The sequence below is a fragment of the Gekko japonicus genome, unplaced genomic scaffold (genome assembly GCF_001447785.1).
Source record: "Gekko japonicus isolate JY-2015 unplaced genomic scaffold, Gekko_japonicus_V1.1 scaffold4528, whole genome shotgun sequence".
Lineage (NCBI taxonomy): Eukaryota > Metazoa > Chordata > Lepidosauria > Squamata > Gekkonidae > Gekko > Gekko japonicus.
In genome coordinates this window covers 15,166-39,657 of record NW_015167679.1, presented here as the reverse complement: position 1 = coordinate 39,657, position 24,492 = coordinate 15,166, and the positions used below count along the sequence as shown (strand labels likewise).

At 43.5% G+C, this 24,492-nt stretch overlaps 1 protein-coding gene and 1 pseudogene across 1 annotated transcript in view; one reads left to right on the top strand and one right to left on the bottom strand.

The window, feature by feature from the left end:
* Positions 1-10,870, bottom strand: part of CDC40 (cell division cycle 40) — a gene marked incomplete at its 3' end in the record, with an annotated part of 55,708 nt that extends 44,838 nt beyond the window's left edge. Inside the window, exon 1 of the mRNA XM_015414136.1 lies at positions 10,673-10,870. Coding sequence (XP_015269622.1) covers positions 10,673-10,870 — 198 coding nt within the window. The remainder of the gene's footprint in view (positions 1-10,672) is intronic.
* A 7,804-nt stretch (positions 10,871-18,674) lies between these two features.
* On the top strand, positions 18,675-20,122 carry LOC107112925 (annotated as a pseudogene).
* Positions 20,123-24,492: the final 4,370 nt, after the last annotated feature.

Below are 24,492 nucleotides of genomic sequence, written 5' to 3'. Positions count from 1 at the left end.
TGATTGCTGCCTCCTGTACAATGTCATAAACCTCCATCCATACTTCTTCAGGCACTCTGTCTATCAAATCTAGTCAAACCTATTGTTCACCTCCACTGTATATTCATCAGTGATATGCTCTGGGTCAAACCTGAATGGCCTAGTGGTTTAAGAACATAAGAACATAAGAGACGCCAATGTTGGATCAGGCCAAAGGCCCATCCAGTCCAACACTCTGTGTCACACAGTGGCCAGAAATACCAGTGCCATCAGGAGGTCCAGCAGTGGGGCCAGGACATTAGAAGCCCTCCCACTGTTGACCCCCCCCCCCCAAGCACCAAGATGACAGAGCATCACTTGCCCCAGAGCCCCTAGCTATACCTTGTGGCTAATAGCCACTGATGGACCTCTGCTCCATATGCTTATCTAATTCCCTTTTGAAGCCGTCCATGCTTGTAGCTCCCACCACTTCCTGTGGCAGTGAATTCCATGTGTTAATCACTCTTTGGGTGAAGAAGTACTTCCTTTTATCCGTTCTAACCCGACCGCTCTGCAGTTTCATGGAGTGCCCACGAGTTCTTGTATTGTGAGAAAGGGAGAAAAGTACCTCTTTCTTTACCTGCTCTTTCCCATGCATAATCTTATAAACCTCAATCATGTCCCCCCTCAGTCGTAGTTTCTCCAAGCTAAAGAGCCCTAAGCGCTTTAACCTTTCCTCACAAGGAAAGTGTTCCAACCCTTTTATCATTCGAGTTGCCCTTTTCTTCACTTTTTCCAAAGCTATAATATCCGTTTTAAGGTGTGGTGACCAGAACTGCACACAGTATTCCAAATGAGGTCTCACCATTGATTTATATAGGGGCATTATTATATTCTGTCTTGACATTTTCAGTGAGTTATCTACTACAACTCCAAGATCTCTCTCTTGATCAGTCTCTGCCAGTTCAGACCCCATCAATATTTAGGATTTTTGGCTCCAATGGGCATCACCTTGCACTTGGCCACAATGAACCCCATTTGCCATGTGGACGCCCACTTGCCCATCCTTGACAGATCCCTTTGGAGTGCCTCACAATCCTCACTGGTTTTCACCACCCTGAACAAATTTGTATCATCCACAAATTTAGCTACTTCACTGCTTACTCCCAACTCCAAATCATTAATGAACAAGTTAAAAAGCAGTGGACCAAGTACTGATCCCTGCGGTACTCTACTGCTTACCATCCTCCACTGAGAAAATTGCCCATTTATACTCACTCTGTTTTCTATTAATTAGCCATGATTTTTGAGCTTACTTAGGAGCCTTTAATTATTATCATTATATTAAGCCTTTAAGGTTCCCTTACCAATCTTCTAACTTAATACTATATAAACCCAAATGCCATGCACCTGAGCAAGAGCTGGACACTCAAATCATCAACTTACCTTTAAATTAAATACCTTTAACAAGTATACTGTCTTGAAATACTGATTGGACTGAAATTTTAAATTACGTACGGGTGCTAGAGATTTGAATGCCTGGGGGAAGGAAATTGAAAAATTCGGGTGGTATACTAGGATTTTTCTGTCGCCCCCCCCCCCCCCCCCCCCCCAAATAAGTCTGGCCCCCCCCCCCCCCAGCCTGCAAATCAGAAATTTTGGGGAATACTGAAAAAAACTCCTATGAAATATTTTCTCTTTTCAGAATAGCGAATTGCTTTTAAAGACAAGAGGTATGCTGTAGACATATACAGCTTTTAAACCCAAGATTTATTTTTGTATCTAAAAAGGTACTTAACCTTCATGAGGGGAGCATGCAACTTTTGATGGTGAAGATCCAGGTGGGTAGCCATGTTGGCCTGAAGCAGAAGAGTGAGGTTTGAGACCAGTGGCACCTTTAAGACCAACAAGGTTTTTTTTTCTGGGTACAAGCTTTCCTGAACATGAACTCTTTTTCAGATACACTGAAACAGAAGTCACCAGTCATTACATATAGTTGCAATAACTTAGGACAATGGAATCCCCAGGGCTTAAAAGCTAGCTATTTCTTATCACACCGCACAAGCTAATGTCATTCAGTTCTTGCATCTGTTTGTAAACTCTTTTATCATGCTGTATGCTAATTTGCAGCTATTCACAGGTCTTACCAATTGCCTCCATCCAGTCTTGGCTATATTTATTGCTCAGTTACTCATGCATCTTGACTCTAATTAACCCTTCCTTGCAACACCTTCCCCAACCTCTACCTGTATGTAATGGTTGGTGACTTCTGTTTCAATGTATCTGAAGTGTGTATGTCCACAAAAGCTTATACCCAGAATAAAACTTGTTGGTCTTAAAGGTGCCACTAGACTCAGACTTTGCTCTTTTGATGGGAAAGTATTTGTAAGCTGCATTACCTGCCCAACAGCTCCAAGACCTTCCAAAAGCTGATGATAGCCAGAGAACTCACATCGACAAAAAGCTCCATGGTGTGGGGTGGGGTGCAGTGCAGAGGAGAAACTGGGAAAAGTCACACTTTTCCACACAAACATATGGGGCCAGCTGAATTCCACACATTTTAATGAAGAAGGGAAGAAGACATTTTAATGAAACAGTCACTATAATATTTTACCAAAGGTGAAGCCAAGTCACACAACTTAGAAACTTTTCCTTTAATAACCATTTTAGTGGTAAGGATCTACAAAATTAGCTTTTGCCTATCAAAATCATCATTAATTTTAGTTTCATGTCTTTACTACATAAAATATTAAACTGGTCAGCTCTTCAATGCTGACAAATTAAATTTGGCCTGCTTTGCAAATGAATTGCAGGCCATTCTCATTCACTGAATAATGAATCAATTCTATCACTGTCAGCAAACCCCAAGCATTCCCTTTTTCCTTCAGATAAACATAAATGGACCTCACTAGTACAATAATGAATAGACAAGGACCATTTATCTAATTTCACTCGCAACCCCTTTTACCGTCAGAAGAGCTGATTAACTACTACAATTAAAACCTTTTAAATACAGAATTCAGAATATAACACCATCGAAGTTTAGAAATAACAGGATACTGCAAATAAAAACGTACACCTATTTACAATGCTAGCAAAGCATACAGAACAAACTCTAGTTAAATGGGAACTGAGACATGAATTTCCACAGTAGGACCAACACAGATAGTACTTCTCTTGATTTAATCAGGCCACCAGCTAGGCCGCAAGCGCAAAGAAAAAGAAGAGTGTGAAGTAACAGAAGAAGACTGGCAACCCACAATGGTGAGGATCCCACCCAACACTACACCAACACACAAGAAAACTTTAAGAGTGGTTGATGGAAAAAGGAAAAGAACCCTTAGCTTAAAAAAAAGTACATAAAAATGCAGAGTAGATAAGGATAGATTTCACACAGGAATGTGCAAAACCACAACCATTACTTAGGATGTTTTGTGCTAATCTAAGTTAAGTGCAAATATAATGCTGCCCAACTGATAAACCAAGATTTTGAAATGAGGTGCACACTGCTGGCTCACATGGTCTTGTTCCCCTCTCCATTTCAGTTACAGTGTATCTCAAAAAGGGCATCACAGAGCTGGAAAAATTACAGAAGTGGGCAACCAAGATAATTAGGGGGTTGGAGCACCTTCCCAATGAGGAAAGGCTGGAGTCTGGGACTCTTCAGTTTAGAAAAGTGATGGCTAAGGGGGGACATAATAGAGGTTTATAAAATTATGCATGAGGTAGAAAGAGTCAAAGAGAAATTTTTCTCCCTCTACCAAAATACTAGAACTTGAGGGCATCCAATGAAACTGATGGGCAGTACGTTCAGGATGAACAAAAGAAAATACTACTTTATATAATGATTAAAAAGTGGAATTTGCTGCCATAGGATATAGTGATGGCCACAGGAATAAACAGATAGATTCATGGAGGATAGGTCTACCAGTGGCTATTAACCATGGTGACTGAAGGGAATTTCTACATTCAGAGGCACCGTACACCTCTGAATCCCAGAGCCAGGAGGCAAGGAGAACTGGTTGGCCACTGACAGGATGCTGGACTAAATGGAGAACAGGTCTGATCCAGCAGGGCTCTTCTTGTGTACTTAAGAACATATGAAACTTGGAGCTGGGTGTCATGAGTATACTGATACCTGGTTCTTTGTTTATTTGAGTAAGAGACCAGAAATTTCAGTAGCTGTTTTCAGATAAAGCTGGATACAAATAAGGTGATGCTGGTTACTAAGGAGGATGCTCTGAATTATGTTTCTACCGTAGACAGAATGGCACTCTAGTTGACCAATTCAGTGAAGGGACTGACAGTTTATTAGATTCAGCTGTGTTAGAAAATCAGATGAATGTATATTTGAGAAATGAGTTGTTTCATCTGCATTTAGTGAAAACTGGCTCAGATCCTGGACTCTGCCAGGCTCACTATGCTGATGTGCACCACCATTGCTTCAATGCTGGACTATAATAACAAGCTTAGAAGAGGAATGTATGAATGTTTAAGTATAGTAATGTCCAGTAAAATAGACTATCAATTTACTGTAGTAAATTTACTACTACTGAAAACAATTCTAAACAGACTGGCATAGTCCAGCAGTGCACACTTAGTCCTGCACAGGAAACTACGTCTGTACTGCAGTGGAGAAAGAGGTGCTTCCCCCTGGTCCTGCTCACAGATAGCTACAAAGTCAATAAACTCAAAAACAGAAAAAGGCAAGCCTGATATAAAGGAACTACTCTGGAACACCATACAACAAAATTCAAACCATCCTTTCATTTCAAATGTCATTCTTCCCTGTTATACTGATAAAGTACACTAAAATGTTAAAACAATTTTATTATTTTGTTAGGCCCATATAGTCCACGTAATTAAATCTCTATTTATAAACTCTCTGAAAATTAACCATGAATTGTTCAACTTTTGCTGCTGTATTTACTCACTGTTTCACCTGTATACTTCAAATGCAGAAGGATTCTGCTATCTGATCCAAGGATTGCCCATTCCCTAAAAAGTATATCAAATTTATCTTAGCTGCTTGAATAATTACTTTTATATGGACCTGTTCGTGACTTTTGACATCAAGCCTATGCAAGTGAGCTATATAATATATGCAAAGGTAAAATATTTATAAAACTTTAATCACCCCTTTTATCAAAGACAGAGACACCTCAAACATTAACTGAAAATTATTTTATTTTACGGATATGTATCTCACATTTGGAACCAACCTTAGTTTTCTAGTCTGTCTGTTACATTTGGTGACTACTGAACAACAGATAGACCTAGCAAACCATGTTGGGTTAAAATATTTGCACTAGCCAAAATTTAATTGGCCTGAAAAATCAGAGTAAATAGGAAGGCCTTTTCAACTTGATGTCTAGAACTAAGCAAGGCAATGACCTGGCATCACAAGAGAGATTCATTGAGAAAATGCTGCTTCAACACTATATCTTTGTTTTTGACAGAAAGGATGTTGCAGCAAGGCATCTCCAGGAGGTATCACAAATACTAATTTCACTTGCACTACAAAAAGATTTTAAGGTAATTCAGCATATTGACTAGTGTAATTCTAGGAAACTGTTTTTGTAAAAAAAATTCTAATCTTGTTTCGTTGTGTTTATGGAGTTTCTTGTACTGTTTATGTGCTAACTTAGATTTTTATGACTGCTCCAGTCTTTAGAACTGTTTCTCATCCTTTCCCCCCCTCAGGACCTGTCTCTAAATAAATAAGAGCCTATACTGGGCTCCAGACTTGAGTACTTATGCTGCATGCAACATGGCTAAAGTGATTCACAGATGTCAACTAATGCTTCTGTCAAACTACATTTTAATCTCTCTGAGCACTGGAGACGAACAGATTAAAGCAGAGCTGCTTATGAAAAAAGCTGGTTGGAACAAGCAGAAAGTGTCTTTGGCACCTTTCAATCGAAAGGTACTGTTCCCACAAATATCAATTCAAAGGCTATTGTATAGTGTTGGAAGAGGAAGGCTTAGTTTCACATGCTATGCTCATGGATGTTGAGTGCCAGTATGGATTCTAATAAGGTTCCTAAACACACAGGGAAGAGAAGAGGGAAAGAACTGGAGCTGTGAGCAGAAGAGGAAAAGGTATGAGCAAGAACACAAAGGAGAAGTAGGCAGCAGGACCCTCCTTACTTCACCCCAAAACAGTTCTATCAGAAATGATATGTAACCAATAATCTATATATCTAATTCCGAAGTCACCCACTGCATGCGAATACTTATTTCCGCACATCGGGGCACCTGGGGGGGAGGGAGATGTTTGTGCACACTTGGGGCAGTCCCCAGGTGTGCACAAAAATCTGAAACCTTTCAAAAAATATCGGGGGGATACTTAAATCCCCCCGAAAGTGACAGAGCATCCCCTGCGCATGCGCACGGAACGCTCTACGAACTACCTCGCCGCCGGGGGGGCGGAGAGAAGTGAGCCGGGGGGGGGAAGAGAGAGAAGCCCGCTTAACCCTTTCGCCGCCCTGGCCTCCTTTGCTGCAGCCCTCTGGAGCCTGATCTCAAAGGCAGCTGGCTCTTCGCATCTGCATCCCCTGGGCTGCGTTATCCCGGATTCAGGGGCACCGTCAGAATGCGGCCAGGCAAGGAGTTCTTAAGTTCTAGCTAGCTTTAGAAAACAGAAAAGACAACGGTCTGGAAGAATTGGCTGGGAGGGAGGGCGCAGCCGGCGCTCAGATGTGGCTTTAGGAAGGGGAGGCCCCCCGAAAAACACCTCCCTTCCCCTTCATTCCGAAGCTTCCCTTGCGCCTCTCCCTTTTGGCGTTCCAGAGGTGCAGGCGCGTTGCGGGAGGGAGCCAGAAAATTGGCTCTGCCTCCCTTGGCGGCGGCGGGGGGTGCCGGGGGAGATGGGGGCGCGCTGGCTTCCCGAGCCGGTCCGGCAAGGGGAGGCGGCGGCGGCTGATGAATATTCAGGGATGCCTGCACTGCCCGAGGAGGAGCCCACGTCCTCTTTTGCCGTGCTCCTGCCGACCTGGCCATGCCTAGAGCTCCTTTGCCCCTGGAGGGAGCGCGCTGGAAGTCTTCTGCTCTCGCTCGCCGGCTTCGGAGCCGGGGGGGAGAGAGAAGCTTCGGAGTGGGGGGAACCGGCGGGATGGGGGGGAACTTACCTCCTCCTGCTGCTTCCTCCTCTGCCTCATAAGTGTAGAGCTCCCCCCCCGCGAGTATCGCGGGTCCAGCCCCTTGTTAAATCTCTATTTATAAACTCTCTGGAAATCCAATCTGCCCTATTTGGGCAAATTAATCAAGAGGGCAGTTGCGATTCAATTGCAGGGTTTTTTGGATGACACCTCCACATTAGACCCCTTCCACTCCGGCTTCCAACCAGGCCATGGGATGGAGACGGCACTGGTTGCCCTCACGGATGACCTCAAGAGGCATCTGGATCAGGGCAGTTCAGCAGTGTTGTTGTTGTTGGACCTGTCAGCTGCATTCGCGCATTCGACACGGCGGACTACCAACTACTGACCCACTGCCTCGCCGACACTGGGATCCAGGGGTCTGCCGCCTTGCAGTGGCTCTCCTCATTCTTAAAGGGTTGGGGACAAAGGGTGGCCGTAGGGGAACAGCTGTCCTGAACGCACCCACTGGTCTGCGGAGTGCCCCAAGGAGTGGTGCTTTCCCCGATGTTATTTAACATCTATATGTGCCCCCTTGCCCAGGTTGCCTGGAGGCATGGGCTGGTGTGCCAGTGCCGGAGGTTAGGAGTCTGGGAGTGCTCCTGGATGCCTCCTTAACAACAGAGGCCCAGGTAGCAGCCACTGTGAAGTCAGCCTTTTATCACCTTCAGCTTTAGGCAGTTGATTCCCTTCCTCGAATGCAATGACCTAGCAACAGTAATCCATGCAATGGTCACCTCGAGACTGGATTACTGTAATGCTCTCTACATGGGGCTGCCCTTTTCCCAAATCTGGAAGCTGCAGTTGGTGCAGAATGTGGCGGCAGGCTGCTGTTGGGTCTCCCTATGCGGGAGCACATCCAGCCTGTGCTAAAAGCACTGCACTGGCTGCCTATAGCATACCGAATTCTGTTCAAGGTGCTGGTTCTTACCTTTAAAGCCCTACATGGTCAGGTGCCTACATACCTAAGGGACCACCTTTCCTCACGTTTCCCAGAGAGCACTATGATCGGGGTCCCAAAACCATCTGGCCCTTCTGGGCCCCAGAGAAGCCAGGCTGGCTGTGACAAGGGCCAGGGCCTTTTCAGTGGTGGTTCTGTACTGGTGGAATGAGCTCCTGGAGGACATCAGGGCCCTGCGGGACCTTTTACAGTTCTGCAGGGCCTGCAAGATGAAGTTCTTCCACCAGGCCTTCGATTAAGGAGCCGCACCCAATAAATTGAGGCCCTGGCCCCAATATTTATTTATTTTATTTATCATTCAATTTATATCCCGCTCGAACCGCGAAGGGTCTCTGAGCGGCTTACACACAATCATTGGTTCCTAACTAAGGCCACAATTATACGGGGGGTGACTTCCTACCAGCACCCGGCAGCAGGGCTTGTTGTTGGGAGTCTGGCTTCTTCTGGTGGCCTCGGATGTTGGCGCTCCACTTCCAATGTCCTGGGGCAGATTTCTTCCTGTTCCGTGGCTTCCTCCGGCGGGTTCCTCCAGTGCACAGCCCTGCGACCACCGCAGCTCCAACCATTGTCCTTTTCGGCTCCATTGCGCTGCGCCGACACGCTGCTGTACCTCCGTGGCTCCGCCTCTGCCGGATTCTGCCACTCACGCTGCGCTCGCAGGGCACTCCTCAGCCGCTCCATCGTTCCACCTGCCACTCCACCATCGCCGCTCCGTTGCTGCCACCGCCGATGCCTCTGCTGCACTAGAGGAGGGTGCCCCCTGACACCCCCTGACACCTAGGGCAGGTACCCATTTATCTACTTGCTAGATATTAATGCTTTCGAACCGCTGGGTGGGCGGGTGTTAATAATATTAACAGTATTATTAATAGCCTGATACAACCCAGACTATGACATTAGCTGACTGTATATGCCTGTGGATGCTGCTAATGATATGAACCATACTAGCACTTTATATTATGTTTTATAATGATATTGTTGTGATTTTACAACTTCTCTGTTTTAGTAGTTTTATACATTCCATGTAAGCCACCCTGAGCCTGCCCTGGCAGGGCGGGCGGGATATAAATTACATAATTAATTAACCATAGGTATAAGCACTTTGTACTGTAGACACATACATAAGCATGACAAAGAAGATGGTCCCTTTTATGTAGATCAGCCTCTCAAGCAAAGGTCTCCACGTGGCTCTTACAAGCCACTGCAAACTTACTTCCTTTAGAAGCAGAAAAAGCTGCATCTCAAAATTAAAATAAAATTGTGGCTTAGGAAGGGAACTGATAGCAGGACTGAATCTCTTTTCTTCTTGAGACTGCTGCTGGTGGTGGAAGGCTAGGCAGGTACTCCTGCTGGGGAGGAGTGTTATGGGAACAGGCACATCCCATCTGAGGAGTGTCCTTGATATGGCAGAGAACACAGAAATGAGATTAACAGCACGGTTCCTTCAATGAACTTGTTTTTTCTTCTGTCCTCCTCATCACAACAATAAACAATTCACCAGGTTTTAATTAGCTATGGTTGATTGAGCATTATTACTGCATAGGTTATAATTGGGAAAAATCTCTACATAATCAACCAGAGAACCACAACAAAGCCCTCCCCATCAGCTATTCTTGGACAAATTTTATGTAAGATGCTGTTATTTCAAACACATGCAGCAAGCAATCACAATCACATCTCAGAACAGTTTTCCAAAGTGGGGTGCTCAGTCAACTAGAAACAGAAAAATTAAGAGTTCAAAGAGAATATAGGATTATTAGAGAGAAGACAGTTGGAAAAGTACCCACGACATATATCCAGCACAAGTATACAGGCAGAAAAATGTACATATGAAACAAAAAGAAAATAGGAAGAAAGGAACTGCCAGCTTGGAACCTGGGTGAGAGTAAGGGCAAGTAATGTGTTCCTTTTAAGTCAGTGTAGTGTACCTGAACACAAAAGCTGCTAAATACCCTTCCTCATGAGCTGTTCACACCTCCCTCTCCAAAGCTAAGGACATAACTCTACCAAAATAAACACCAAAATAAGGTGCAATGTAACAACAACAACAACAACAACAACAACATCACATCAACCATACTTTGAGACCTCTTTCTACAGATAGAAAATCAAAGACATTTCAAAGGGAGAATGGCTTACCTCCACTTTAGTCAAAATCAAAGCCACCTAACAAAAGTTTTTGAGCCATAATGCCCTCCTAATGGGCAGCAGAGTCCATGCAAAATTACTCCAGTATAAACACTGGTCTTAGACAGGGGTAACTCTGTACAAGACTACAGTGTCGAACTACCACATTTCCTTTGCTACAGGTATTAATCGAAACAGACTTCCGAGAGATTAAAGAGTCTCAAACCCTGTATTCCCACTATACGGAAAACTCCACCTGTTGACTTTCTCACCATCATAAAACTGTTTAGAAAAAGCTATTCTCGCCAGGACAAAACGAGCCTGCCGTCCACGTGTACTACTAAGGCACCCAGACGCACTTTCCCCCAGCCAGAAGTTACAAGGCCGAGATCCTCACAACCCCATACCACAGGCCCAGCGACGCCAAGCGCGACCGCCTTCGCCTGGCGGGACCAAGCCAAAGCCGGGCCCACACAACCACTCTTACCTTCACGGCCACCGTGGGGGCCGAGTCGACTGCAGGCAGGAGCGCCTGCTGGGCAGAAGGAACCGAGGCCAGGTGCAGCACCGCGTCCCCAACAGCCACCTGCGCCGAGTGGCCGGCCCTACCCTCAGCGTCGGAGCCAGAGTCTGAATCCGAATCGGAGCCTCCGTACGAAGCGAGCGCAGCGATGGCGGCCGACATCTTGGCAAGACGGAAATGGCCGAGCGCCAGGAGGGAGGAGCGTCCGTCGCATCCTGGAAGCTGCATAGAAAGTATCTTCGAATCTTATCTCGCCTTTCGACGCTATGTTCACTCGTCCACGATTACTAACTGTAAGTATTCAAAACGCTCTTCTAGAAACATAGTCTGTTGTCAAAGTGCGTAACAGTAATGCTGCCCTGGTATTAACTGCCTCCCTGTCAATATACCCAGGGTTATAAACTGGTCGCTCCAAAAGTTTCCACTAGCACACATACTTTCCCCCACGCAGCCCTGAGGAAGAAAATGTAAGTACTAGGCATAATGGGTGTCATCCCTGGTCCTCTATGCCTTGCAACAAAAGCCCCTACCCCATTTTTAGGAAAAGAATAATACAAGTTTAAATTTTACGTTTGTATCTGAAACTTACATAATAATAATTATTTCACTATCCACTGTAAACGCAGCAGATCCCAGTGAAAAAAAATATGTAGCTAGGGCTTCCTTTGCGAGTAACTTCAAAACTAGTGTGTATTAGTTCCAGGATGTCTTAAAACAAATGACACTGAATGGATACATTGGTTTATTCCTGTGGCCATTGGGAAGAAACCAATTCAGTGTAATGGCCACTTTATATGAAAAGGAGAAAACTTCAAACTCACACATTCTAACATCCCAGATTAATGCCCAGAGCACTGCAATTTTACAGCAGCCCAATCCCAATGACCGTTTACATAGCCGTAAATCCCCTTAATCTCAAAAGGATTTAGTAACAGATAAGTCCGTTTAGATAACTTGCAGCCTTTATTAGGGAGTCATGCCTCCGTGTTCTGACTTTTCGGGTAAAAGGATTCACTTTTCGAGTAAACGCGACACAAGCTGCGAGCAGCCCAAACCTATTTACGTTTTCTCAGAAGTACATCGACGGTGGTCGACAAGACTTTCTCAGGACGCTTTTCTAACGCAAGCGTCGCCTTCTTCTGCTTTGTAACACCTTTCCTTTCTAAGCAAGAGCAGTCCAAAAACAAAGGAAGAAGAAAGACACAAAATTAACCCACCCAAACACTTTTTTTGGCAAAGAAAGGAGAGAAGAGCCTAGTTACATCCCAGCGTGCAGCCGTCGCTCCTCGTCTCCCTGGAAGAGACGCTAGTTCCACCTCCTCGTATTTCAATATTCAATCTGATTGGCTGCCAGAAGCCGGCTGCTGGAGTAAACGCCGCAATAGTTCCAGCGCTACCGCCCTACCTCTCTTTCACCGTCACATCCCAACTGGCTTGTACCACCCGACAGCGTGCGGGGGGAGAGGTATCAGGGAAGGGAATGTAGGTTGCCCTGCGTCTCCCGGTTCCTTCACAATGCGTCTCAAGCAAGCTGCAGGACCGCCGGTCAGGTGGTTGCGTAAACAACACCTTCCTCCTCCTTTTCCATCACTACCCCCACCCCACCCCTTCCAGGAGAGAGCGCTGGAGCCGAAGAAGCCCCGCCTTCGACACACTCACTCTCTCACACACGCGCGCGCGCAGCGCTCCGTATGCCTATTGTGAAGCTTTGTGCGGGGGAAGCTCTGCGTTCTCTCTCTCCCCCCCCTCCCCTCCTTTTCTTTCTTCTCCCGCCTCGCGCTTTCTTCTCTCTTTCTCCTCCCGCCCCCTCTGGAATTCTCACAAGCGCCTGTCCGCGAGTGGGGCTGTTGAAAGGAAGCGTTCGAACTTCAGATCCAAACGGACCGGGTGTGTGTGTGGGGGGTACGTTTTGGCGTGAGCCCAGCAGACACCGACAGGGGAGGCGACTGGACGGCGGCAGGGATTGGTATGAAGATGTGAAGGGACTGCGCTGGGTATCGCTGCTCCTGGGAAGAGAGAGACGGTGAGTGCCGTGCCGCCCCGCATTCACCGCAGTACCCCCCCCCCTTCAGTCGCCGCTCTGGCGCGAGTCTCCCCCCCCATTTTACTCACGCCCCCTCCCCGCGCAGCAGAGCGCGCGACCTGTCCTCTGTAATTCCATACCACGCGGGGGAGGGGGCGGTGGGGAGGAGAAGGAAGAGGTCTTCCCACCTATCCTGCCATCTCCTGTGCACCGAGGATGGGGAAGCAGGAAAGGAGGGGGTTGGTGTCAGTAGCTCGTTTGTTCTCCCTTCGTCAGGTTGGGACATGGGGTCGCTTATGGTTTAGGCTTAAATATATATCTAAGCGCCCCCTCCTCTCCTCCCCTCCCAAGAAAATAAGATGCCGGATTCGGTGTCAGTGAACAAGAGGCTGCGGTCAAGAGGCTACTTTTGAAATCCCCTTCCATTAAAGCGATTGTGTTGGATGAGTTAGTGACTCGCCAGCTCTCCATCTGTTTGAGCTTTCCTTTGGTTTTTCTCTAGATATAACTCTTCCTGGAATAAAGATGCTCTTTAATATATGGTTGCCCATCTTCACGTTTCATTCCCCTCCCCATATATACATAGCTGTAATTTCGGATCATGTTCTCAAGATCACTTACAGTGACATCCTAAGCAGAGTTACACCCTTCTAAGCCCATTGACTTAAGTGGATTTAGAAGGGAGCAACTCTTTATAGGACTGGACTGTTAATGTGAATTTATTACCACCTCCCACTGGCTAATTACCTTGTACTTGCGGCTGAGAAATGATAAAAAGGTGGGTTCTGTCTCCCCACTAAGAGATGATGAGGAATTTTTGATCTGCTGTCTGTGACTGTATAAAATCACAAGATTATATTTGCTGTGTTATTTGGTTTCATTGAGATGGAGGGTAGAGTGGTTACAGTATGGCTGTAAAGGATAACACAAACGATTCTTGGGATGTATATCTTTCTTTAAGTTTCACATACTCTGTGAAGCCCTCTGCAATCTAATGATGGAGGGTAATTCCCTGTGTAAATGAAGTGGCCTAGATGATGTGAATATGGGGTGGAGGGTTATAATGCTTCATTTCTAGGTGTATTTAAATGATGGAGATGGAGGAGGCATTGCGGGCCATGGCCAGTCATCTTCTTCCTGTTTGTTGAAGTCTGTTTGAAAGGATAAAGATGCAGTGAATTGCAACCAGGTTTGAAATGAAACTAGTTTTCTGACATGTGCCTTAAACATAGCTTTAGAGACTGCTGTCCTGGCAACAGTCAACATGCACACATGTATAAATGTGTAGTATCTACAAAGCATTCCTTTTAATGTATCTGTTCTCTTGTGGTTATTGAAAAAAAATTGTAATATAAAATTGTCTCAACTCTGATTTTAAATGGGTATAAGCCCACCCACTCTCATTTATTTGTACTCCCAGTAATAATATAATAATAGGGTTAAATCACTTCTTGACTTGTACTTTTTCATGTGTCCCATAATTTTGACTTGTGTTTTGGAAAGAAATATAGTACACCCATCATGCATGGCATCCATTTAGAGTTTTTAAAGCATTTTGACTCCTTTTGTAGGCAGCAGTACCCTATACAAACTTGGAAACCCAGTGCAGAATAATATGCTGTACATTTTTATTTGTAAACATACAATCTTATCTGAAGGTGTCTTTGTAGTATTTTAATTGCATTTTTAAGCTTTTAATTTTGTCTCCCAAAGTCTGAGTACTGTGCATTTGATGCTATTATTTTAAAGATGATAAAATATGATTTTCTAAAGTTAATCTTGTATGTCTTATTTAGATTGCATTGCACTATTTCTTTCCATAGAACAAGTTTCCATTTATTTAGCTTTGCACAGAAGTTGATGGGTTGTATGGTGTAAGGGCTGATAAAATATGTTTCAGTACCTGTCTGAGGTCCAACATAGTAATGCTGTATTTGGAATACTGTACTGTGTATGTTCTATGCTATGCAAAGTAAAGCCAAATCTCAAGAATTCACAGCGATAAGTGTATAAAATTTGATCTTGGGTACTGTCAGTTTCATAATAACAATATGACTTGTATATGTCAAAGAATAACCGTTCTGCTGAAGGTTTCTTATGATCACTCCTGCATAGAGAGAGCTATGCTCTGTTTATTACTATTTGTATTCGAAAAGATCATGCCCTGAATGTGTCTTGAAAAGTTGCTTCAATACCATGCATAAAACTATAGCTTTATTTTGTCAAGGAGCTGCGTTGTTTTTATCATTTAGCAGTGAAAACTGAAATATGCAGTTCAGTATATGTGAATATAGTAAGTACTGTTGTCTTGAAATTATATGCTTTTGCTGTGAAAACTCAGACTATAGTATCTTTTGCCTGTTTTAATTGCAGTCAGGTGTAGTATGTGTCATCCCTTTTAAGTGATGTGATGAAAACTTAATATGATTTTTATCTAACTTTCCTAAGCTGTGAGAGATGGACGTCTATGGAGATCTTATTTATTATGTAATATATCTGTGTTCTTATCTCATTTCCAATGAGAAAGTTTTAGTGCTGAGCTGCTGAATGCTAACAAGAATGGACTTTAAGAGTGAAGAAGTATTTTCTTAGGACAAGCAAATGCTTGGAATTCAGAAAATGTTAGCTGTCCTCCAGAATATCATTTTACAAACTTGAAACTTTCAGGGGCTATAAGCTGTGGCAGCTGATCCTAGGGCATACAAGATAGGACATGTAAATTGAATTTGAATACTTGCTAGTACATGTTGGTATACATTCCCAAGGGTTGTTCTGTAATTGGTGTCATATGCCTAATGAATTTGGTGGTTCTTGATCTGGCCATTAGAACTTAAATATACAAACAGCAATTAAAGTATCTGGCAATTAGTGGATGCTCCCTTTACCTCCCTCTACACTGGTACACAAAGTGAATGAAAGAAATGTGAGTCTCATTGTAAGTTGTGTTCTGCATTGGACTTATATATACTTGGATAAAGTTGCTGTCATTAGCTGTTGAAAGAAGAATGTGACATGATTATGCAAAACTGACAATATTTTTGGAAGTACATCTTTGCCCAGGGATATCCATGCTTTTTGTGTGGCAGGCCAGAGTGAGGAGAACATGAAAATGGCTCATCTTACTGTTTTGCTACTGCAATTATGCAACATCTGTATATTTTCTCATGTTTCAAAATTTGTAATATATAGCTTTATATCATTAGTGTAGCTTCCATTTCTACGTATATTTAATTTGACCAGCCTGTTGACAATGTGAAATGCCTTACAGGCATACTGAATTTACAAATAAAATTCCAGTGACAGTAGAAGAAACTAAGAAATTCTTCCCTGGTTTCTTTGCTGCTTGACAGAAAATTTACATTGGCTTGGGCCAAAGTTTTAGAGCTATCATGAGTTGATTTATGCAAGACTTGTTTTACTTGGGACTCATTACTGAAACAGTAGCATTCCCTTATGTCATCAGTTCTCTCTGTTACTCCTTGGCATTTGTGAGCTGTGAATAATTTTTTCTCAACTTAATCGGAAGTTGGTAAGGGAACCATCTAGTACAGACAATACAGAATAAATTGCATCTGTTGAATTTATGTTCTGCTTGCTCAGAAAACTTTAGGTGACTGCAAGCTAAAATCCATTAATGCTGGAGCAATATAATTGATTTATTTGGATTAAATCGCTGTATTCAGAGAAACCAAAACCATGGGGGTTTTTTGGTTAAGAAAAAGCCTAAGAAAGTCTTTGGCTTATGTGTTGTCTGTTTCACTTATACACAGCTGAGACTGGGGTCTTACTGGTCTGTAACAAACAACAACTTCATGTGAGGTCCAAATCAGACAAATTATACTTGTTTCTTGTTTTGATCTAACTTAAAAGTACAGTAAATGTGCATTTGTGTCTTATAACTGATGCCCAAATCCTTTCGCTAAGCTAGTATTAATAGTTTACGGCAGTGCAAGGCTTTAAGTTAGGTGGGAAATGACCCTAGTCTTTCATGGTCTACTTTTATTTTAAAAAGCTGAAAAATCCTTGGAGTGATGTCTCTACTTTTTATTATGCTGTCTAGGTTTGCCATCGCTTTCCTTCCAAGGAGCAGGCGTCTTTTAATTTCATGGCTGCAGTCACTGTCTGCAGTGATCTTGGATCCCAGGAACGTGAATTGTGTCCCTGCTTCCATGACTTCCCCTTCTGTTTGCCAAGGAGTGATGGGGCCGGATGCCATGATCTTAGGGTTTTTTTATGTTGAGTTTCAAGCCCACTTTTACGCTCTCCTCTTTCACACTTAGCAAGAGGCTCTTGAGGTCCTCTTCACTTTCTGCCATTAGAGTGGAATTGTCTGCATATCTGAGGTTGTTGATGTTTTCCCCGGCAGTCTTAATTCCGGCTTGTGAATCATCCAGGCCGGCATTTCGCATGATGTACTCTGCATATAGGAGCTGCGGTGGCTCAAGTGGTTAAGACGCTGAACTGCAGGCTGTGGAAGGTCAGTAGTTCAGCAGTTCAAGACCCGGGTGCCGCAAGACAGGGTGAGCTCCTGTCTCTAGTTCCAGCTCCTGCCAACCTAGCAGTTCGAAAGCAAGAAATTGCAAGTAGATAAATAGGGACCACTTTGGTGGGAAGGTAACAGCGTTCCGTGCGCCTTGGTGTTTAGTCATGCCGGCCACATGACCACGGAAACGTCTTCAGACAGCGCTGGCTCTTCGGCTTTGAAACGGATATGAGCACCGCAACCCTAGAGTCAGATTCGACTGGCTTTCGAGCAAGGGAACCTTTACCTTTACTCTGCATATAAATTAAATAAGCAGGGTGACAATATACATCCTTATTGTACTCCTTTTTCTGTGCTAAACCAATCAGTTGTTCCAACTGTCTGGTTCTAACTGTCGCTTCTTGACCCTTATACAGGTTTCTTAAGAGACATGTGAGGTGGTCTGGTACTCCCATCTCCTTAAATACTTGTCACAGTTTGTTTTGATCCACACAATCAAAGGCTTTAGCGTAGTCAAGGAAGCAGAAGTAGATATTTTCTGGTACTCCCTTGATTTCTCCATAATCCAGCGAATGTTGGCATTTTGATCTCTAGTTCCTCTACCTCTTTGAAACCCAGCTTGTACTTTTGGCAGTTCTTTATTCACATACTTCTGAAGCCTAGCTTGTAGGATCTTAAGCATGACCTTGCTAGTGTGTGATATGAGTGCAATTGTGCGATAGTTTGAACATTCCTTGGCATTGCCCTTCTTTGGGATTGGAATGTAAACTGACCTTTTCCAATCCTGTGGCCACTGTTACGTTTTCCAAATTTGCTGGCATATTGAGTGCAGCACTTTAACAGCATCATCTTTTAAGACTTTGAATAGCTGGGATACCATCATCTCAGCTACCTTTGTTGTTAGTAATGCTTTCTAAGGCTCATTTGACTTCACACTCCAGGATGTCTGGCTCGAGGTCAGTGATCACACCATTGTGGTTGTCAAGGTCATTGAGGTCCTTCTTATATCGCTCTTCTTTGTATTCTTGCCACCTCTTCCTAATCTCCTGCTTCTGTTAGGTTCCAACCATTTTTGTCCTTTATCATGGCCAGCTTTGCACTGATTTCTCCAATTTTCTTGAAGAGATCTCTAGTCCTTCCCATTCTATTGTTTTCCTCTATTACTTTGCATTGTTTATTCCTTGGTGTTCTCTGGAGATCTACATTCAGTTGGGTAAATCTTTCCTTTTCACCTTTGCCTTTCGTTTTCCATCTTTCCTTGCGCCGCTTCCAGGAACATGACCGCTGCCATCATGCAAGTTTGCAAAAGTGGGGAAGTGGGGATGTTCCACCACCCTCCTCTGTGCCTCCGGGTCGCTCTCTCCTGCACCCTTACAGCAAATGGAATAAGCTCTGGCGCTCCTGTGTTGCCTCTCTGCCTCTCTACATAAGGTGGGGGGGGGGGGGGGGGGGGGGGAAGCTGTGCCTGCCGCTACTTCACCTGGGAGGAAGTGGCGCTGCGGACGGGCCGGATCCCACCACACGAGGAGCACTGGCTGGTGATCGAGCGGAAGGTCTACGATGTCAGCCGCTTCTACCAGTGGCACCCAGGAGGCGCCCACGTCATCAGGCACTACGCCGGGCAGGACGCCACGGATGCATTCATGGCATTCCACCTTGACAAAGGCCAAGTGAGCAAGTATTTGAAGCCATTACTGATTGGGGAGCTGGCACCAGATCAACCTAACTCTGAGCCCAACAAAAATCAATCGATCATAGAGGACTTCTGGAAGCTGCAGTCCACTGTTGAGAACATGGTACTCCTGAAGCCCAACAGTCTCTTCTTCTTTCTGATTTTCCTTCATGTTGTGCGACTGGATATTGGTGCCTGGTTGACCATCTGGTACTTTGGATCATCTTTAGTACCGTTCTTCATAGGTGTCGCATTATTTACTATTGCTTAGTGCCAGATGTCCTGGTTCCAGCATGACTTAGTATACCTTTCAGTCTTTGGCAACTCAAAGTGGACTCATCGGGTACACACAATCTTAATGGGTGTCGTGAAAGGAATGCCAGCTACATGGTGGAATAACCTGCATTTCCAGCACAACACCAAGCCCAACTTGCTTTCGTAAAGACCCCGATCTCAACATGCACCCCATTGTGTTTGCCTTGGGGAAGAAACTGGCTGCAGAGCTTGGGATGAAGAAAAAGAAGTTCATGCCTTACAACCATCAACACAAGTACTTCTTCATTACAGGTCCAGGTTTGCTGCTTCCCTTCTTCCGGTTTTCTGTATTCTACTTCCCAATCAAGCAAAAGAATGGCTGGAGCTAGCATTGATTGTGACCTACAACATCAGAGTTTGTCTGATCTACATACCCCTTATGGGATTTACGTGTTTTATGGGATACTACTGGCTGTCCAGGTTTCTTGAGACCTCTTGGTTTACTTGGGTTTCACAAAAGAACCACATCCCAATGCAAATTGATTATGATAAAAATGTGGACTGGCTGTCTATGCAACTCCAAGCCACCTGCAATGTGAATCAATCCTTTTTCAATGACTGGTTTACCAGCCACCTGAACTTCCAGATTGAACACCACCTTTTCCCCATGATGCCTCGACACAATTATTGGAAAGTGGCTCCTCTGGTGAAATCCCTCTGTGCCAAGCATGGCATTGCCTACCAATGCAAACCACTGTTCACTGCATTTGGAGACATTTTACACTCTCTGAAGGATTCAGGAGAAGCCTAGTATGATGCATATATGCATGCATGAGAGGAAGTTCCTCAAAAGTACATCACAGATTGAGGGCAGTTAATGTGCTGAGGAAGAATTTGGGGTCTGGTGGGTGAGACAGGCAGATGTTCGTGAATTTGGGGCATTCTGAAGATGTTATTTCCTGTTCTACACAATGTTCCCTTTTGTGCAAGTTCTGTTTATGTTCTGGCATTTGTAGAGTAGGGTCTACATGCAAGAGAGGCATGAGAAAGAAGGCACTTCTGTTGTGCTTCATTTATGAGGACAATCTCACTTGTTTGTGTAAAACTGAAATCTGACTGTCTCTTCATGGGGGGAAAGCTTTGTGAATAAGACAGTTAAAAGCAGAAGAACAGCACTGCTGAAGAATGAAAATGAAAAGTAATTACATTTGTGAAAGCCATAGGAAATTTTGGGGAACGTTGTTTAGATGGCTGCTTCAGCTGTAAGAACAGAGGTGCCTTTTCAAGTGTCCATGACAGTGAGCTTAAGTAAAAGGCTCCATATAGAATTTTAGCAGCTGAATAGATCTCATTGAGTTCTGTGTTACCATTATTTCCCATCGTGGTGGTGGTGGTGGATGCCTCTCCTCTCCACCAGGCACTTCAAAGGACACATGAGCTAGGGCCCACACACTGATGCCCAATCATACAGTTCATGCAATTTCAGCCTTTCCTTGCTAGGAAACTGCATGCCATCTGGGTCAATGGGGAGGCCTCAGTTTGCATACTGTTTGAAGTGCACACATGAGGAAGGGCACCCTTTCACTCCTCCACCACAGGAGCGCCAACTCCTCCCCCTCCTAATGGATGATCCAACTGATTCTCATTCAGTGATAACTTCTGGCAGCATGATGGGAAAGTATTGCATTCATATTGTTTCTAAACAGATTTGAAAGCATGAGTCTTCTTTAGCACTCTGCCCTTAGGTTTTACACCACCTTGTGTACATATTTTTATTTATTTGTATGATTCTTGTTAATATGTTTCATAAAATTCATTGGCTCAAAAAAAAAAAGATCTAGTCCCTTAAACCTATTCTTCCCCTCCACTGTATATTAATCAGGGATGTGATCTAGGTCAAACCTGAATGGCTTAGTGGTTTTCCCAACTTTCTTCAGTTTAAGTCTGAATTTTGCAATGAGTAGCTCATGATCTGAGCCACAGTCAGCTCCAGGTCTTGTTTTTACTGGCTGTATAGAGCTTCTCCATCTTTGACTGCAAATTACTTAATCAATCGGATGCGGTCCATGTGTAGAGTCGCCTCTTGGGTTGCTGGAAGAGGTTGTTCGCTATGACCAGCGTGTTTTTTTTGAGAAAACACTGTTAGTCTTTGCCCAGCTTCATTTTGTTCTCCAAGGCCAAACTTGTCCATTATGCCAGTTATCTTTTGACTTCCTACTTTAGCAATCTTGTTCCCTAGGAGGTGGTGTAGGTCTTCATAGAACTGGTCCACTTCAGCCTCTTTTCTGTCAGTGGTTGGAGGATACACTTGGATTACTGTGATTTTTTTTTTTTTAATTTTCTGAAAAAAACTACAAGAAAATAGGGAAAGGGAACTACAAACTACAGGGGAAAGTAAAGAAAAACCGCTAAAAACCCAAGAGGTGGTGGTCATATAATAGTTACAATACAAAGCTTATAATAAAAGTAAAAATATATTTGGTTACATTAAATGTGATAATTAAAACCGCTTAGGTGATTCAAGTCCAGGACTTCTGACGTCTTAAAGAACAATACAAAAGAATGCTTATATATTAATAAAAACAAAAAGAAACAGACTTCAGAAAAAATTAGCGTCTCATTTTTTGTCTTTTCTTTCCCTCAAACGATATCTTTGCTTGGGGGCTACCGCCCCGCGTTCCGAGCCCGAGTCTTCTCCAGTAAGTGTTTCATCTTCACTTCCCTTATGACTCTCCTCGTCTTCCTCCCCTGTTGGTCCGAGTTGTTGCTGCAAGAACACATTAGCTTTCATAACAGAGTCAATTTCCCCCCTCTTATCTTTAAATTTGAAAAGTATGCCTTCAGGTAAGATCCATTTGTATGGGATGTTGTTCTTTTTGTAGAAACAAAGCCATGTCTCTGAATTTTTTCCTCATCTTTCGTATTTCAAAGGGAATGTCTTTCAAAACTCTTGCTGTCAATTTTAAGGGTAGTTCCATTTGTTGCCTTTAATATCTGGTCTCTCGCTTGTCTTCTGGAGAGAATCTAACAACCACCTAGCTGGGCAGATTATTTTTCTTTATAAATTCTGAATATGACCTATAGATCACATCCATCTCACCTTGAAGAACATCCACTTTTAAATCTGCAACTGGTCCCAGAGCATCAATCATATTCTGCTTGAGATTCTCCCCTTTAGTCTCAGGAACCCCCTGAAATCTCAGAGTAAAGCTTGCCTTTTCCATTTGCAGCTGTAAAAGCGGGGCTTCATCCGAGTTTCTCTTCTTTTCCATCTCCTGCATTTGTTTTTTAAGCTTTTTGGTGATGGCATCCACTTCTTTAAGGTTCTCAGTTGTTTGCTCTTTTTAAAATATTCTCACTTAGTTGCTGTTGCTGTGCAGCAAAATTTTCGTTGAGCGTCTTCATTTGCTCCAGCAGGGGTCGCAAAACATCTGTTAGCATCTTAGAGAAGTCTATGGTTACATCCGGTCGCGTGACCGCACTCGCTGGGCTGGCACTTCCTGAAGGAGGCTTACGTTTCAGATGCTTATCTTTCTCTGTCTTTTTCAGCAACATCTTTGAGGATGTTTACATTCAAAGTAAAGTTGCCAAGTCTCTAATGTCTGCGAACCGCCTAAAAATCTCTTGTAAGTTCCTTAATAGTCTCTTTTCGCTTTAAGTTCCGCCCCCCCCTTCTGCTTTATGTCCGTTTTTATTTTCATGGGGTTTTCTGCCCCCCCTCGCTTACTTTAAGGGGGACTTTCAGCCAGTTCTCTGGTGTTTGCTTCAACCAAACTCACTTTTAATGTAGATCACACCGTTTATTGTGTAAAACGCTCGACCTCCATACACTTGTCCCAGTGTGCATCTCTGAGTCCAGTACTGGAACACAGCGGCGAGACCGTCGGGGCATCAGAACACCTCAATCCACTGACAGCGTGCTGGGGGAGAGGCGATCCTCGTTGCCCCATGGCTAGGAACCCTTCGCAAGGGTTCCCGGGGGGCCTGTACAGTCGCACCCCCTCTCCATCCGCCGGTTTACGGATCACACCCTAAGAGCTCCCGAGCAGCGTGTCCACCATTAGGTCGCCATAACCAGAAGTCCTGGATTACTGTGATGTTGAATGGTTTGCTTTGGATTCTGACTGAGATCATTCTCTTGTTTTTGAGACTGTATCCCATTACTGCCTTTCGCATTCTCTTGTTGACTATAAAGGCCACACTATTTTTTTACAGTATTCTTGGCCACCATTGTAAATATAATGGTCTTTTGAGTTAAATTCACCCATTCCCGTCCACTTTAGTTTACTTATTCCCAAGATGTCGATATTCAGTCTTGCCATCTCATTTTTGACCACGTCAAACTTACCTTAATTCATAGATCTTTATTAAACAACAATTTTTATTTGGATATAACATCAAGTCAACCAATATTTCATTTTCACATTCAAGTTCTGTTCAACACTAAAAAAAAAAAACAACTTATACTTTATGTTTTAAACCCTCGTTACATCCTCCTCCCTCCCCTTTCCCTCCCCTATATATGGCTTCCCGCAGTGCTTCGACCTCCTGCGCATCTTAACTTCTAGAATTAATCTTCCATTTAATATTTCTTATACTTCACTAGGTAACATTTATATCTATTCTCTCTTTCCAACTCCTCCTCCATTATAGTTTCTATAATGGTTCTAATTTTAATAGTTATCAAAACTAAATAAAATGTCTTTTGCATCTCCAGTTTTTTCTAAATAGTCTTTTAAGTCTTTCCAGTCTCTGTAAAAATCTTCAGCTTCTTGATTATTCAATTTCCTTGTCATTTTATCCATCTCAACTGCAAAAAACAATTTTTTAATCCATTCATCAATTCCCAGTGTTTCCTCCTGCTTCCAACCTTGTGCGTAGACAAGTCTAGCTGTAGTCACCATGTACCATATCAAAGTTCTTTTGTCTACATTAACTTCTTCCAATTTTAGTCCCAAGAGTAACAGTTCCGGTTCTTTTTTAAATGTACATTTCAAAATCTTTTCCATCTCACAATGAATTAGAGTCCAAAAGGCTCTGGCTTTTTCACATGTCCACCACATATGGTAGAAAGAACCTTCCTGTTTCTTACATTTCCAACACTTATTTGACATGTTCTTATTCATATTTGCAATTTTCTTTGGTGTCATGTACCACCTATACATCATTTTATAACAATTTTCTTTGTAATTAGTACATGTTGATATTTTCAATGCATTTTTCCATAAATACTCCCATGAATCTATAGTTACTTCCGTATTCATATTAATCGCCCATTTTATCATTTGTTCTTTAACAGTCTCTTCTTCTGTATACCATTTTAACAATATTTTATACATCTTAGAAATACA